At 35.9% G+C, this 18,133-nt stretch overlaps 1 protein-coding gene across 1 annotated transcript in view; it reads left to right on the forward strand.

The window, feature by feature from the left end:
* The window catches only part of LAMA1 (laminin subunit alpha 1), a 175,129-nt gene that overhangs the window by 48,214 nt on the left and 108,782 nt on the right, over window positions 1–18,133 (forward strand). Inside the window, exons 4-8 of the mRNA XM_054587387.1 lie at window positions 10,626–10,868; window positions 12,665–12,844; window positions 15,266–15,355; window positions 16,290–16,407; window positions 17,332–17,510. Of these exons, the coding sequence (XP_054443362.1) occupies window positions 10,626–10,868; window positions 12,665–12,844; window positions 15,266–15,355; window positions 16,290–16,407; window positions 17,332–17,510 (810 nt within the window). The remainder of the gene's footprint in view (window positions 1–10,625; window positions 10,869–12,664; window positions 12,845–15,265; window positions 15,356–16,289; window positions 16,408–17,331; window positions 17,511–18,133) is intronic.

An 18,133-nucleotide genomic window follows, 5' to 3' on the forward strand; every position in this document is an offset into this window, starting at 1 on the left:
TAATTCTGTATTTAATTTATTGAGGGAATTCCATACTGTTTTTCTACAGTTGCTGCCCATTTTACATTCCCAGCATACTTTTTAAATAAACAAAGACCTTTCTACATAAGACCACTACTTATAAATTCTCTTTTAAATAAGCCTTAGATGATTTACATAACAGAGAGCTGAGAAATAAACCCATGTCTTTATGGTCAGTTCATATTTTGATAAAGGAGGAAAAAAATGTGCAATGGAGTAAAGATAGCCTATTCAATAAATGGTTTTTGGAAAATTGGGGAGAATGTGCAAAAAATGAAACTAGACCACCTTTTTACACCATACACAATAATAAACTCAGTATGGATTAAAGACAAATGTTAGGCTGAAAACCATAAAAATCCTAGAAGAAAATATAGGCAGTAAAATCTTGGTCATTTCTCATAGTAATATTTTTTTATATATCTCCTGGGGCAAGGGAAACAAAAAAATAAATGGGACTACATCAAACTAATAAGTTTTTGCATAGCAAAGAAAACCGTCAACACAATGAAAAAACAACCCACTGAATGAGAGAACATATTCATTTATACATCTAATAAGGGTTAATATCCAAAAATCCATTTAAAAACTTGTAAAACTCAACACACACAAAAAACAAACAATCCAAGTAAAAAATGGGCAAAGGACCTGAATAGACACTTCTCCAAAGGGGACAAACACATGGCCAATAGACATATGAAAAAATGTTCAACATCACTAATCATCAGAAAAATGCAAATTAAAATCACAATGGGATATCACCCATACCTGTGAGAATGGCTACCATCAATAAGCCAACAAACAACAAGTGCTGGCGAGGATGTGGAGAAAGGGGAACCATCATGCTCTATTGGTAGAAATGCAGATTGGTGCAGTCACAGTGGAAAGCAGTATGGAATTACCTCAAAAAATTAAAAATGAAACTGCCTTATGACCCAACATTTCCTCTTCTGGGAATATATCTGAAGAAATCTGAAACACTAATTTGAAATAATATATGCATCCTTATATTCATTGTATCATTATTTACAATAACCAAGATTTGATAGCAGCCCAAGTGCTCATAAGCAGATGAGTGGATAAAAAAGCTATGGTACAATGGAATACTACTAGGCCGTAAAAAGAGGGAAATCTTACCCTTTTGCCACAGCATGGATGGACCTGGAGAACATTATGCTAAGTGAAGTAAGTCAGTCAGAGAAAGATAAGTACCATTTGACTTCAGTCATGTATGGAATCTGATGAACATAATGAACTAATATGCAAAATAGAGACAGACTCATAAATAAAGAGCATCTTGACAGCTGTCGATGTGTGTGTGCATGAGGGGGGCTGCAAGGATGGGTGAAGGGATTTTAAAAACACATAGACACAATAGTATGGTGATTACCAGAGGGAAAGTGGGGTAGGAGGAGGCAGAAGAGAGTAAAGGGGGAATAAATGATGATGGAAGGAAACTTGACTTGGGGTGGTGGACACACAATACAATATACAAGATAATTCTATAATACAAGATAATGTATTATAGAATTGTACCTCTGAAACCTATATAATTTTATTAACCAATGTCACCTCAATAAAATCAATAAAGGGAAAAATACAAAAAAAAATTAAATGCGATGACTTGTCAGTTCAATGCCTGACAAATCACAGATGCTCACTGAAGTTAGATATATCTAAAGAAAAATTTGAATCTTCAAATAAGTTATAGGCCAAGGTTCTACATAAAGAATGAAATCTTACAGAAACAAAAAATGCTTTCTAATCTCTGTAATGCCAAAAGTAAAATGATTCAGCTGGATTTAATGACCAAAGGAAAGAAACACATTGTTTCTAGGTGTTGTAAATGAATAACTAATAGGTTACTGTTTGATGGAGTTAGTCAAGCACATATTTGCACAGCTTTTCAAGATTGTATCTCCAGTTGGATTTTCGAGGCTTAATGATTAAGGGCCCCTTTTACTTTCATAGGGTGTGATGACACTGTGTTTTCCTGATAAAGGATGAGAAGAAGTGATGTGATACTATAAGCTCCTCACTCTTGCTAGGTCTATTGGGCATTAGAGGTCAAAGTGAAGCTGAAGAGATAAAGTGAAAAGTTGATTTTTCAAAAGTTTTCAGCCAGAAATTCTCTGGGACTGAGGAAAGAAAGGGGAAGTGTGGGCTTAGGGGCCCTGTGGGAGAGATCCGTCCCATCTTCCTGAAATGGAAAGAAGGTCTGGTCCCTAACCAGCCTCCCTCCTACTTGCTACACTCAAGGCAACCAGGCCTTCTGCAATTTCTATATGGCAACATGCCGTGGTCCCAAAGGGGCCTTTGCTCCCTGTCCCTCTGCATGTTTACTGTCCTTACCTAGATGTCTCCTACTCAGTCTTCCCTTGTTTTCAGAGGTGTCTCAGAGAAGCCTCAGCCAGTCATCTTCAACACTTCTGTATTTTTCCATGAGGACTTGGGCAACCTCTGTCTTTCCCATTAGGTCATCCAGCCCATATTGACCACGTTCCCAATGCTCTGTGCATTTGTAACACCTGCTGCAGTCTCCATTACAAAATAGATGCTCAGTCAATGTTTACTGAATGAATCTTAAGTGAAAAATTGTCCGGGGAGTCCCTTGCTCTCAGCCTTCACTCAGAGTAACACCTCTGCTTCTCTGCCCATCCCGCCTCCCCTCCCCAGGAGAGGAATAGTCATTTTTCTAACTGGTAGAAAATCTGATGCTGCCCTCTAGGGCCATGTCTCTGTTCTTCTTTTACTGGGAAAATTGTTCTCTGGACACACAAGTTCCTGACCCTCAGGGTAAGGCCACCAAGCAGGTTTGTACATCTCTGCTCAGCCTGTGACACAAAAGGTAGGGTGTCAGGCAACCTCTGCAGCCACCCTTGTAAGCCACAACCTCCAGTTTTGCTGGAATATTACTGACTTTTTTCTTCAAATTTCTGAGCCTACTTCACAGGCAGAAGAGGGAGAAAGGATGGTAATTATTGGCACCCATTCTCCAACATGAACAAATGGAATACTGCATTTTGGGGAAAAGCCGAATGTAATTTCAAAGGCTAAGATATTCACAGGTGAACACTGGTTAGCTTTGGCTGAGATGGTGGGTAGGAGGGCTCTTTTTGCATTTCTCAGGTCCTGGAATGGTCTGTGACTACATTTCACAAGCTGGTTTATCTCATTTAGGAGCTAGGCTGTCACATGGCACTCACAGGGTGGGGGCAAGGTAAAGAGCCCCACAAAGGGCACTGGGCGATGTGCTCTGTTGTGCTTTTGAAGTAGTTCCCACTAATCTTCCACCAAACAGCAAAATCGTTTCAGGACGCCTGGTGGAACTGACCATTGGGTGTTATATAGGGAAATACATTGAGACAATGAATGAAAGCCAACCTCTTACTTTTCGGTTTTGACTTTTTAAAGTGATTGACATTTGTCCTTTGAGATACTACTACTAGTCATCCTTAAATGGAAACAATGGCATGTGGACCTGAGACATCTTACTAGTGGGCTTTTTCTGAAATAGCTTTTCTAGATGATGAAAAACAGAACTATTCTGACAGGTGTTTTAAACAGCTCTTTTCCATCCTCAGATTACTCGTTACAGGTTACTGTTTGCTTTTAGATGGCTTCGTATCTCTGTACCCTCCATTTGTTGGTGATTACTTTCTTACTCTGGCTTTTCTTCAATGTCTATTTGAAGTCTCAGCATGGTTCCAAAGGGAGCAATCCTGGATAGTCTAAGACATGAGTCTTAAGAGTTCTAAGGAGAGAAATTTGTTACTAGTGCAGCCAGTCCATCCTCATCTTCCCTGACCCCAGCGTAAGAAGAAAAAGCAAGAAAGGGGAAAAAAACAGTGTATTTTGCCATGGTCATTATGCACTTCTGATGAAAATACCTATCTATATTATTACAACAAGTCTATATTATTCCAAAATTCTCATTCATGAAACTATTTCCTATTGTCTGTTAATTGTGTAAACTGGTCCTAAAACAAGGAGATAACAGTAAAACAGCCAACTAAAATACAATAGAAATGACATTTTAAGGTAATTGCCCATAAAAAATTGACCTAAAATGTGTTTTGCACGTATACCACATGCCAAGTAAACTTCTAAGTCCTAGACTTCTCTTATTGTGCCTAGTTGCTGTTACTATTTCACATTATTATCAATTGATTAGACACTTTAGTGATGAGTACTCTATAAAGCCAAAAGAAATTCCTATTGCTGTTAGTAATTAGCCTTCTAGTAAATAATTATTTCTTTAGTCTTGAATAATAAATATTAAATCAAATGATTATTTTAAATTTTATTTTCTATTAATGTCATAATATATAAAGCTTACAGAGCACTAATTCAACACTTGCACAGGGATAATTGAACAATGTTTCTTATTAAATACATTTAATTCTTTTTTGTGTGTGTAATTTGATTCTTAAATCTCTTTTGTCTGTGAAAAGTTCGTTTTCATTATGTGAGAACATTCTTCCCTTCACTGTTCAGTTACTGCCCTGAAGGCAGGTCAGTGTTGCGTGGAGAATTTCTAAAGGGGAGTCCTTGCATCTGGGCCCCTGCAGGTCGCGTGCGGCAGTCCTACGCGCTCTCCGGGGAGGAGGGACTGTGTTTCCCCATGTACGTCTGAAATTGACCTCTGATATTGGAGAACTAGGCTACCTGTATTTTTCAGATTTCTGTGCCTGAAGTGGATTTAGTATATTTAAGACTGAGGCCCACATAAAAATTCCTGTCTGGATTCCTCTGTAGAAACTGTTATTTGATGTGTGTCTACCTTAATTCTGTGACGTGACAGTGTTTATGTGCATTCCACTGATCATTAACAGAGGCCTCTTGGTGGAAAACCATGATGAAAGTGGATTTTAAATGTCTATCAGCAGCAGGTTTGGTGAGACTACAATGACTCTGAATTTAGTGAAAACCTTGTGTCATCAATTTGTGTTCAGCCAACCTTATTAGAGAAACAAAGCAATTTAGTCAACCAGGGGGCGAAATGAGAGCAACAGAAATATCATGGATTTCATTTGGGCAAAGATTACAAGTTCTATATATTAACAGAATATTCCTCACTTTTTAAAAATATTATGTATGACAATGACCTGTGACTCAAAGCTCAAATCACCTGCCATCCCACTGCGGAAAGGAGTCATGTTATGTAAGCCCCTTTCATGTTTCCAACGTCCTAAGTTCCACAAACAATATTTCCATCTCTGCTAATAGTGCAGATTTTAATGGAGTGAGATATCCTGTTAAAATGTAATTTTATGCTCTCATTTTGCTCTGCGCATTTCAAGAGTTTATCAAGTGTGTACTGGGAACTCTGTCCCATGTTGCGTGTCAGATGTTTCACATATAAATATGAAACTAATATAGGCCCCTCCTGTGACACACTTGCAGATTAGTCTACTAAAAACCTGGCCACGAAATGGCATCTTTATAACAGCAACTAAACCAAATAATATCTTTTGAAAACAAAATAATCTTGCTTTGTGGTAACGTATCTGCCAAAAAGTACTTTGAATTATAAAAATTCTTAAATATTGGATTGTCAGAAAACATGGCTGGTGGCCCTCGAAAACATTATATGTAAAAACAAATGTCCTCATAATTTATTAATTTTGATCATATACATGTGGAATTTGTGACAAATTTATCTTTTAAGTTATTGTAGTGAAGGGGTTGCTAAGTTGACTTAACAGTAAAATTGACTACAGATGTGATTGTTGGTAAACTTCAGGACAACTTTAAAAATTTTTAAATTTTATGGCATTCTTTTGTATAGTAACTATTTTTGTAAAAACTGTTAGAATCTAATTGACTGAAATTGGTTTGAATCCATACTAGAAATACCCTTGGTTTGGAGAATACCTAAAATCCTACATGTATAATACTTCTGAAATATCCTATTTCAATGTTTTCATTTTTTATGAAAAAGCAGTTCCATCTTCTTTAATTTCCAAGTAATAAATCCTTTCCATTGTCTTCTTTAATTAAATAGCAGTGATCAAGAAGTATTTATGTATTATTAATAAAGTACAAAATATAAAAAATAAATAAAAATATTATGTATGAGACCTGTTTGCCAACACACAATTGATTAATTAGAGCTTGTAGTAATTTGCTAGGGCTGTCTAAAGGACAGAAATTTATTTACTCATAGCTTTGGAAGCTGGGAGCCCAAGATCGAGGTGTTGGCAGGGGCCTGTTGTTGGCTTGGAGATGGCCTCCCTCTTGCTGTACCCTCACAGGGCCACCCTAAGTCTGTGTCTGTCTATGCCCTATCCTTCTCTTCTTATAAGGACACCTGTCTTGGTGGATGAGGGTCCACCCATATTACCTCATTTAACCTTAATTACCTCTTTAAAGACTATTTTCACCTATAGGCACAGTCCTAAGTACTAGGAGTTAGGACTTTAGCATACAAATTTTTGGGCAACACAGTTCAGCCAGCAATGTGGCTTAAGTGAAGCTAAACTGTGTTTAGATGCTTCATAGCATCTCTTTCCTTTTTTGCAGATTTACAGCTTACAGTTCCTTTCTTGGTTTTTTTCCTAGCTTCCAATCTGGTGACGTAGAGAACAACTGAGAGATTTTGAGACAATGCCCAGGTTCATGGCTGATCAGAGTTAAACGGTTTCTCCTTGAGGGATTGTCCTGAAGTTTTCCCACCATGTCTGTTCTTCTATTTGGTATCATTTCATTACATATGACTAAGCAATTCATATAAAAGCTGACAAGGTTTGGATGAAAGTACAAGAACATGGTATTGAAACAATTACTCCTGGTTGAAGTAAGAGGTTTGAAACCCTGGGTTAGTTCTCACTGGTTGCCTCAACATGGGATTTCATTCTTCTTTTTCCTTGCAATCTATAGCAGTGTTGCATAGTGGTTCTGTAATCTGCCTGTGTTCAGTACCTGTGGTAAACATTTTCATATCTGTGAGATCCTGGAAAGATTATTTTTCTATGCCTTAGTTTCCTCATCTATAAAGTAGGGGGAATAATAATACATACTTCATAAGATGAATGTAGTTGTAAGGATAAGAGCAATAATTCTCATAAAGCACTTAACATTGTCCCTGGGTAGAGTAAGGCTACATAAACATTAGCCACAATTCATTTTTGTTTCTTGCATCCTGTCCTTCTCCACTACGTATCCAGGGCGGTGATGAAAGAAACTGCAGAGAGTTAACTAGGACAACTGCCACTGTCCAGTGTCCAAGTGAACTGAGGGGGCTTATGTTTTCTGGTATCACAGAAAGAAACTTCAGTAAGCATAGGTGTGAGGTATGTGGACATTTGGGGACAGTTCTCTGGAATGTCCATGGTGGCTGAGGACTCTGTAGTGCAACCAGCTGTTTCTTATTGGGACCTGCAACTCTGTAGTCTGTCTTCTAACCTCTCAGTTTCCGAATAAGTGAAGTGGGAACAATAACTTGAAACTCCTGAGGTTGTTTGGGATTAAATGAGATGATACACATAAAGCTCTTAACACACATGAGGTATATCTCTTAGTTCTTTCCACTTTCAAATGTGAAACTGGAAAATAGAAGGCAAAGACATTTTAATCCATTGGTAAATGAACTCTTCTGTCCCTCTCAAATGGGCTGCCTGGTCACACCGTCTCACTTGGCACCTCCGTTGTGCAAAGTCTGGTTTAACATATTCGACAGTGGTGAACAATCATGGCTCACATGCTCATAGAGGTCTACTTTTATGATGAAAATATTGACAAGGCAGTTGGACAATGGCGAATATAGATGAGGGTATTCTCCCTTTGGTTAGTTTGGGCATCAGTACAAAAATCAAATGGGAAGCTATTAAGGACGGATTCCACTGTGGTGATACAGGAACATGACGGGTCTTTGGGAAAGTGAGACACACCATCAGGCTGTAGAGTGAACTCTGCTCGTTCTTCAGGGCTAGTTCCAGAAGGCACAATACAGTTAACTGCTGAGTATTTCAGAGAAGTTTGGGGATTTCAGTAATGTTAAAATGTAGTCAATCAGGGAAACATATAAATTATGGAATATGTGAATTATAAAATTGGGGGAATTTTTTTTTAAATAAACTGAAAAGAAAAATCATAGTTATGTTCATGGGAGAATTTTGTGGAGTTGTTTATGCTAGGACAAAGTAGCATTTGCATTATTTTAATTTTTAAAAGTGATTTTAATAGATAAAGGTGGTTCTAGAGTTTTAAACATTGGACATTCAATTCCAGATTCAAGTATTAATAGCAGAAACAGAGTTCCTGATTTCCCTCCTTGTTTAAATATGAGAACATTCTTTTGCTTCTAATGGGCTTTAGAAACAGTGGTTGCATTCTAGAAGAAAGTAGCACATGCACATGGATGGTCAAAGTACCACACTTAACATCACTCCCAGGTGAAACCGTTGGATGGCGTTTCTTGCACATCAGCAGAGTCATTATATTAAGATAAAATTGTCCTTCCTGTGGAATGATTCAGTAGATGGATGTAAAGTTACTTGGCTTATGGTGGGTAAATTTCAAAGAGATCTTGTGTTTCTGAAATTGGTGAGGGCTAAAACAGAAGAAAACTAAAAACAAGAAACAAAGAGCCCAGAGACAATAAGATGCAGAGAAGTGAATAATAACTTCTTTCCCAGTACATACTCATATACATAGATAGACATTTAAATACACATACACATTTACATACATACATTATATGTGTATTTTTAAAATAAAAAAGTACTTGACTTTGGTTTAAAAAAGTCACTTCTATCAATGTGGATTTGGGGAAATCTGGATGATACAGCAGTTCACATGGAAGGAGTTCTTTCTTAGCTGTTGCTTGCAACCCCCACTTGTGTTACCAATCTAAGTTTACTACAGAAGTGAATGCTTGCTGAGGCTGAAAAATATACATAACATTTTCATCATATTCTTCCCAATTCAGAAAATACTTGGAGTTTTCTATTCAGTTCATGAGAATAAAGTGATGTCCAGAACATTGTGACTAGGTGATGAGGTCTTATTAAATGACGAATATTTTCAGGAAATCAGAATGTTGATGCTGAAAACTTTGGATTCTGGAGGTGATACATGATAGTTATGTACAGAGTTTGAAGGACAGTTGCATGAAAGTGGAATCAACATATTTTCTGTAGCTCCAGAGCATAGAATTTATGGAGCATCCTGAAGCAGTGGAAAGAAAGGTCCTCTAACAGGTTTTCATAAAACAAAAGAGCCATCTTAGGAGCAAGTGAATTTCCTGACACTTCCTGTGCTCCCACAGGGGCTGGTTGTGGGAGAGGTGATTCGTTCCCAGCGCCCGATTATGGGCTGCATACCTGTGAGGGTCCCTTCCTAATCCAGGATTGGCCTGGCTAGTTTCTTCATACTATCAGTTGTCATCTACATCCCTTTTTCCCCCTCTTTCTTTCTCTCCTACTCTCTAACTTTTAAATTTATAGGCCTTACTATTTTTTAGCACCTTTAGGTTTACAGAAAAATGAGTGTAAAGTACAAGATTTCCATATTCCCCCTCTTTCCTGTCCATCTATTTTACCTATTATTCTCATCTTGTGTTATTAGCGTGGAGCACTGGTTTCAATTGATGAGCCCATGTTATTATATCATTATTAACAACATCCAAAATTTACAGGAGGGTTCATTCTTTGTGTTCTACATTCTGTGGGCTTTGACAAATACATAGTGACACGTGTCCACCGTTACAGTGTCACACTGTTTCACTGCCCTAAGTATCCCCTGTGCTCTCCCTATTCATTCCTCCCTCCTCACAACCCTTGGCAACCATTGATTTTTTTACTGTCTCTATAGTTTTACCTTTTCCAGAATGTCATGTTGTTGGAATAATATAGCCTTTTCAGATTGGCTTCTTTCATTTGGAATATATGTTTAAAGTTCTTTTTTGTCCTTTTGTTATATGAGACCTCATTTCTTTTTGTCTCTACATAATATTGGTTGTTTGGATGTATCACAGTTTGTTTTTTTGTTCACCTGTGGAAGTTTTTGATTCATTTAGGTGAATACCAAGGAGTACAACTTCTGGTTGTATGGTAAGAGTATGTTTAGCTTTCTAGGAAACTACCAAGCTGTCCTCCAAAGCAGCTATACCATTTTGCATTCCCACCAGCAATGAATGAGAGTTCCTATTGCAACACACTGTCACCAGCATTTGATGGTGTGTGTTTTGAATGTTAACCATTCTAGTAGACATGTGTAGTGGATGGACTTTTTTTCTCATATTCAGATGTTTTATCTCCAAATAACTATGAAAAATATATTTAACACTTCTATTAATGTCATATAATACAATTACTATCATTCAGAATCCAGGTGGAGAAATATATTGGGAACAAGAAAAGCACTTATGTTAATATTAATGCTATTAATAATAATACAAATTTATTTGTATTTTTTTAGTTTACTTTGGAAACAGATGCCACCAGGAGAATATTCACAAGTCATATTTTTGATTAACACTTAGCTGATAAGTAGCTATCCTCAAAAGCATTAGAGATATTGGAGTTCTCTGAAGAGAAATTTGGGTTTTTGAACAGTTGCCACTGATTCTTGATTAAGATTTTTCAGTATCTTTGTTTCAGGTCTTTCAAGTTGCCTATGTTATCATCAAAGCTGCTAATGCCCCTCGACCTGGGAACTGGATTTTGGAGCGTTCTCTGGATGGCACCAAGTTCAGTCCCTGGCAGTATTATGCAGTTAGTGACACAGAGTGTTTGACTCGTTACAACATAACCCCAAGACGGGGGCCACCCACTTACAGGGCTGACGATGAAGTGATCTGCACCTCGTATTATTCCAGGCTGGTGCCCCTTGAGCATGGAGAGGTACTGTGCCCGTTGAAGTGATGTCTGTTTTACATCAGGACCCTCCGACCCCCACCTCAAATGCTAAGATTGCCATCACAAAAGCTAACATGAAACACTCGAAATACATCTTCCATAGTACAGATTACAAAGACCTTTAATATAACTATCTAACTATATTTAATGGGTCATTGACTGGTGTTGACTGATGATTAATCTGATAACCAGCACATTTCACCTCATCAATATCTTCCCTTCAAGGAGACTTCTCAATTCTTACTCTGCTGTGATTTAATAACTCAATCAGGTACTTTTCAGAGCACTTTTCCCATGTCATTAAGGCAAGAACATTTGTTGAAATATTAAAGAGAGAGCCCAATTGCCTCTAAAAGATATAGTTCCTGAATTTCTCCATGAAGTTCTCCTTCTCTTTGGTGGTGGTAAGGACTGGTGGTGGCTTGTGAGGTATTCCAGGTCAGTGCTCAACACACCCAGACTGTACACACTTCATTCAAATCAGAGTGTAATCCAAAACAAACCATTCTTTCCTAGAACCTGGCTTGAAGAGATAAAGCTACAAAAACTCTCCTAAGTGCTCTCTGCACAGCAGGACGCCTGCAACAAGCCCTATATTGTTTCAAGAGCAGAGATTCTTAAATAAGAGTGGACATTACAAGGCTCTGGCACTTCCTCTCACTCTCCCAGGTCTATGCATGGCATCTAAAATTTGTTTCAGAGAAGTCATAACCTACGTATTAAAATCCCTTCACCACACTTGGTGAAGAGCTCCTATTAAAAGATTTCCAGCAATCTCTGAGACACTAGAATGGGTAACTTCAAATTAATTGCTAATGCTAATGATATTCTAATCAATGCTAATGATATTGACAAGTAGTTAACAAATGCTAGATTTCTGCAAAAACTTAGCTGTTTGACTTGATTTTATATAGTATCTGTAAAAATTTTTGTCCTGAAATTAAACTAGGGCTATGGGTTTTTTTGTTTTATTTTTATTTATTTATTTATTTAAATTTATAAATCATGTTTATTCTATTACAGTTGTCTCAGTTTTTACCCCTTTACCCCCCTCTACTCACCCCACTCCCACCCCCCACTCCCACAGTCAGTTCCCACTCTGTTGTCCATGTCCATGGGTCATTCATACATGTTCTTTGTCTAGTCCCTTCCCCTTCTTTACATCATTGTCCTCTTTCCCCATCCCCTCTGGTCACTTTCAGTCTGTTTCATGTTTCCGTGCCTGTGGTTTATTTTGTTCGTTAGTTTATTTTGTTGAATAGAGTCCACTTATAGGTGAGATCATACGGTAATTGTCTTCCATCAACTGGCTTATTTCACTTAGCTTAATATTCTCCAGTTCCATCCATGTTGTCACAAAAGGTAGGAGTTCCATCTCTCCCTCTTTCTTTCTTAAATGCAGATTGATTTTATTTATTTTTTTAGATGTTGAAGTTAATTATAAAATATTAAAAAAATTAAAACCATTATGAAGTCTCAGCAATTAAACCAACATGACACCAGCACAGAAATAATCAAGTAGATCAATGAAATATAATGAGCATTCTAGAGACAAACGTATATATCTAACAATATATGATTAAGTTGATATTTCAAATCACTGGGTAAAATAAGGCTTATTCAACAAATAAGGTGCATAGACCACTATTACTTGAAATAAAACAAATATAGAGCCCTATTTCATACATTATACAAGAAATATTCAGGTGAGTTAAAAATCAATATGTAGGGCTATGTTTTTGCATGCTTAAACTGACATTTTTTTATTCTGATGCCCTTAGATTCATACATCACTAATCAACGGCAGACCAAGTGCTGATGATCTTTCCCCCAAGTTGTTGGAATTTACTTCTGCACGATACATCCGCCTTCGCTTACAACGCATTAGAACCCTCAATGCAGATCTTATGACCCTCAGCCACCGTGATCCAAAAGACCTCGATCCTATTGTTACAAGACGAGTAAGTCTGTAGTAGAGCTCCTAACCATTGGGAAAAGATTATCTTGTTTAAGGGAAATATACTTTTCTTTTTGGTTAGACTTTTCCTCACAGCTTGGCCTTCTTATTTTATTAGAGATCATTGTAAGGGCTTTGTTAAAAGTGCCACCTTTATACTAGGTGATTGTTCTGACACCCCGCCCTCAGGCCTCATCAACTCCACCACGTCCCATATAATGTAGCTAATGTAGTGGTCACCATTCTTCACATTTTAGTCTGGCTCCGCATCTGATCGTCAGCAGGTGAGGGGTGCTTTTGTTTGTTTTCTTGCTTAAAAGAAAAGTTTAAATTTTGCAATATAATTTATATTCAAGAAAACTTACAGATTTAGTATGTAGTTTAGTGCACAAGTTTTGTGTGGACAAACATTTTCAAATACCTTGGATTTCAAAAACTAAGAGTGGAATTAATGAGTTATAGAATATCTATATGTTTAATTTTTAAGAATTTTCTAGACGTTATCAAAATTAGTTGCATTAGTTTGCAGCAATGTGTGAGAGTTCTGGTTGCACTACACACTTTCACATATTTGAGTTGTCAGTCACTCATGCCAGCCATTCTAATGTGCATATAGCGGCATCTCCTTATGATAATTTACGTTTCCCTGATAACTAATGTTGAGCATGTATCTATTGGCTTCAGATCAGATTTTTATTTGTTTTTAAATTGGGTTATCTGTTTCCAAGTCCTTTGTCAGATACATCTATATTGCAAGTATCTTCTCTCTGCCTGGAGCTTGCCTATTCACTTTCCTAACTATGAATTTTGATGAGTGGAGATTTAATTTTGATAATGTCCAATTTATAATTTCTCCTTTTACTGTTAATGCTTTCTGTCTCCTCTCTGAAAAAATATTTGCCTATCCCAAGTTTACAAAGATATTATCTTATGCTTTCTTCCAGAAACTTTATAGTTTTAGCTTTTCCATCAATTATCATTTCAAATTAATTTTTTATTTGATGTAAAGAGTCAAAGTTCTTTTATGCATATACAATTGCTCCATCACCACTTGTTAAAAAATGCTTTCCTTTCCCCCATTAAATTGTTCTGGTGCCCTTTGAAAATTATTTGATCTTATTGTGGATCTATTTCTGGACTCTGTACTATTTCATTGATCTATTTGTCTACCCTTATGCCAACAACAAACTTTCACAATTACTGTAACTTTATAATAAGTCTTCAACTCAGTTATTTTTCAAACTTGTTTTGGCTATTCTAAGTTCATTGTGTTTTCTTATACATTTCAGAATCAGTTTGTTAATTTCTGCCAAAAAAGAGAAAAACCTGCAAGATTTTTCACTTGGGATTCCATTAATTCTATAGATCAATTTAGAGAAGATTTTGGAAGCCATTTGACATTATCAGATCATCCAGTTCATGAACATGCTATTATCTCTCTGTTACCTAGGTCTTCTTCAATTCCTCTTGGCACTGTTTTATTATTTGTTTATTTGCACATCTTAAGTTCAATCTACTCTTAAGTATTTTATGTTTTTAAATGTTAGTGTTCATAGTATACTTTCTAAGTTCATTTTCCATATGTTCATTGCTAGCATATAGACATGCAATTCATTTTTTTTATTGATTTTGTACATTGAGGCATCACCAAATTCACATATTATTTCTAATGGTTTGGGGGTAGATTTTCTATGTATACAGTAATGTCATCTACAAATAATGACAGGTTAGTCTTATTGTGTACTCTGTATGCCTCTGGTTTCTTTTTTCTTGCACTATTGAACTGGCCAGTGTCTCTCTCAGAACGTTGAATAGAAATGGCAAGAAGAGAATTTAAGAAGAATGCACTTAAACTTTTACTGTTAGCTCAAGGTTTTCTATAGATTCCTTGTATTAGACTGAAGAATTTCTCCTCTACTCCTGGTTTGCTCAGCTTTTTAAATGAATGGTGTTGAATTCTGTAAAATGCTTTTTTACTAGTCTAATAAAATGATCATATGATTTTTCTCCTGTATTCTGTTAATATGGTGATTTAAACTTACTGACTTTTGCATGTTGACTACATTTCTGGGATAAATCCTACTTGGTCAAGAATTATTATACTTTTTATACAATGTTTTATTCAATTTAGCAATATTTTTTAGGGTTTTAAGTAGCATAGGTTTTGAATATGACTGCCTTGGTTTAAGATGCAGCCAAGTTGAAAAATTCTCTTAAACTTCGTTCGTTTCTGCTGATGAGCTAATTGAACATTATTTATTTTAATGAACATAAAAATTCTTTGTGCATGATATATTTTAAAATGCATATCTAATTTTTTAAAGCTTACTGGTAACAACTGGGATAGTTGTTGGAATGCCAACATTTTCTTTTTACTGAAATTAAAGAGGTTTTAATTTTTGTTTGTAACTTCATTTTTCCTTAGTATTATTATTCAATAAAAGACATCTCTGTTGGGGGGATGTGTATTTGTTATGGCCATGCCAGCAGTTGCCCCTGGGATGAAACTACAAAGGTAAGTTCTAGTCCTTCACATTTTGCTTGAATATCAAAGTAGAAGCTGTAGCTATAATGTTTGCATTGTGCTTCTTTAATTCAAGGCAAATGTTGAAATGTATAAAATCATGCTTCAAAAAAAATTTTCTGATAATTGGTTTCTTTTTCTTTTTTGGTTAGGTCGCTATAAATGTTCCATTTTTTCAACAATTTCATTGTGCTTTTTCTTTGGAGAATATATTTCGAATTAAATATTTATTATGATTTTTGGGTAACATATACAAAATATAAAAGTTACCATTTTAATCATTTTAAAGTGTACAATTCAGTAACCTTATGAATTTTGAAGCCCTTCTTCTGTAAGACAAGCATACAAAAAACACGCGCAGTTATTATGTTTACATTTTTTAAAGGAAGAATTCCCCTCTTCCTATTTCTCCCTCTTCCATTTTTGTGGTACTAAAATCACGATAAAGTTTATCTGTTTTAGCATAATATTCAGTGAATAAGATGACATCTTTTCTTATTTTAAACAACTTACACAAAGTTCTTATTTTTTTCGAATCTTTGTTTTAATCTAACTCTTAAGTAGGATTATTCTCTACTTACGCTGAAAATATGTAGAGGACTCTCGAAAAATTTATTAATGGAAGCTTTCAAACCCTCAAAGTCAATGTCTCTTTTTTGAAAAGCTTTTGTTAGTTAACCGATATTTTAGTTTTGCTTTGTTCCTCCTTACTTTTTACTTATAAACAACAGGTCATATGGGTATATTTTGTTCTTAAAATTAAATGCCAGTTTGCTTTGGTATAGCCATATATCCTCAGGTGTAAAACCTTGCTATGTATTTGACTGTGAGAGATTCCTTCTAAAATAAAATTAAGAAAAATATAAATTACAATTAAGGAAAATACATTAGTTTTCTGATGCAATTTTGTATCCTTGTTGTCTAGAAACTGCAGTGCCAATGTGAACATAACACCTGTGGAGAGAGCTGTAGTAGGTGTTGTCCTGGATACCATCAGCAGCCCTGGAGACCTGGGACCATTTCTTCTGGTAACATATGTGAAGGTAAGTCCTCTAAGAATTGGAAGAATGTAGAGAGTTTTCCCCTCTTAGTATGCGTAAGTTTATGGTGACTTAACAATATTTGTAATTAATAGATACCTTTTTTTAGGTATTTAAACAGTTCCCAAAACTGCAAATTAATAAAATTCAAACTAATGAGACCTAAAAGTATGTTTATGAGTTTGATATTTTATCTGAGATTTCCTTTACCATAGATTAATATATCCTTTATTAATTTGTATTTAATTTTTAAATAGGCAGTACAGTCACAAGATTCTAACATCTAACAATATATAAAAGTACATAATAAAATCATTACTTCCTCTCTATCTCCATCCTTTCCACTTTTTATTATTTCCTAGTGTGTTCTTCCTAAAAAGTTTATGCAAATAAAGAATATATTGACATATTCCTAAACCTCACAGTTTATACACAGAACCTGACATACTATGAGTGCCATTCTATGCATTGCTTTCATACTTAACAATACATCTTGAAAAAAATCTTTCCATATTAGCAATATGAAATGCTGTCTTTTAAAACCAGTAGCACTGAATTCCATTATATGAATGTAATGTAATTAAAACAGCTACCAATTTGTGGGTATTTTGGTTGTTACCAGTCTTTTGTTAACATAAGCAGTGGTGCAATGATTAACATTGTATATGTCATTGAGAAGTGTGCAATGACTTCTGCAAGATAGGATCCCAGGCGGTAGATTGATGGGTCAAATGATAATGCCCATTTATGATTCTGATAGCTATTTCCAAACGCCCTCCATAATATTGCCCATATCTTATTAAAATAGTTTATTCTATAATTTTAAGTTAACTTATAATCATAGAAACTTACCTATGAAGGGAAAGGTTTTCTTTATATTGGACAAAATATATATATATTAATTGAGATGTTAAAATATCCTTGTAGAATGTAATTGCCACAATAAAGCAAAAGACTGTTACTATGATGAAAGTGTTGCAAATCAGAAGAAAAGTTTGAATATGGCTGGACAGTACCAAGGAGGAGGGGTTTGCATAAATTGCCTGCAGAACACCATGGGGATCAACTGTGAAACCTGCATCGATGGATATTATAGACCCCACAAAGTAAGAGTTTTTCTTTGACATAGCTGAGCTTCATCGTTGTCCTAAAGTGGAAAAGAGACTTCGCCAAATGTCAACCTCAGTGTTAGAGACTCATTGCCTTTTGTAAAATCTCATTTATATCCTTATTATATTAGTAGTGTTTTCAGATATTGATTTCCTACTCTATCTGTCCTGTATTTTTGCTCATATTAGGATGGCCGCTCATTGTTATTTAACATGGATTTGAGGGGCCCTTGGCTGTGCAATCTCTGAGTTTTGTCGTACGGTCAATGCAGAGTTAGCTAGTAACTAAAACAGCTATATCTTGACCGTAGGAAGTGCTCAGTCAGTCATCAATTGACTTGATATACAGTTGTCACATGAATCCCTGGGGTCGTCTGGTGATAGGTAACCGGATACATATACTCGTATAAGTGATGCTTACATACGGCTCTGAGTGATGGCAGAGTTGGGGGAGTAGCAGTGATAATGGGGATTACACTTTGCTGATGAAACTAGCTGCTGTCACCATCAAAAAGGTGTTTGGGACTTTATAGCTCAAGTTCACCTTATGTTCCTGAGACCTACATCTCCTGTGTACACAAATCATTATAATAGTCACATCGTGGATAAAAAGTCAATAC

Source organism: Pteronotus mesoamericanus, unplaced genomic scaffold (assembly GCF_021234165.1).
Source record: "Pteronotus mesoamericanus isolate MK-2021 breed Mesoamerican mustached bat unplaced genomic scaffold, CSHL_Meso_final scaffold_118, whole genome shotgun sequence".
NCBI classification, from domain to species: domain Eukaryota; kingdom Metazoa; phylum Chordata; class Mammalia; order Chiroptera; family Mormoopidae; genus Pteronotus; species Pteronotus mesoamericanus.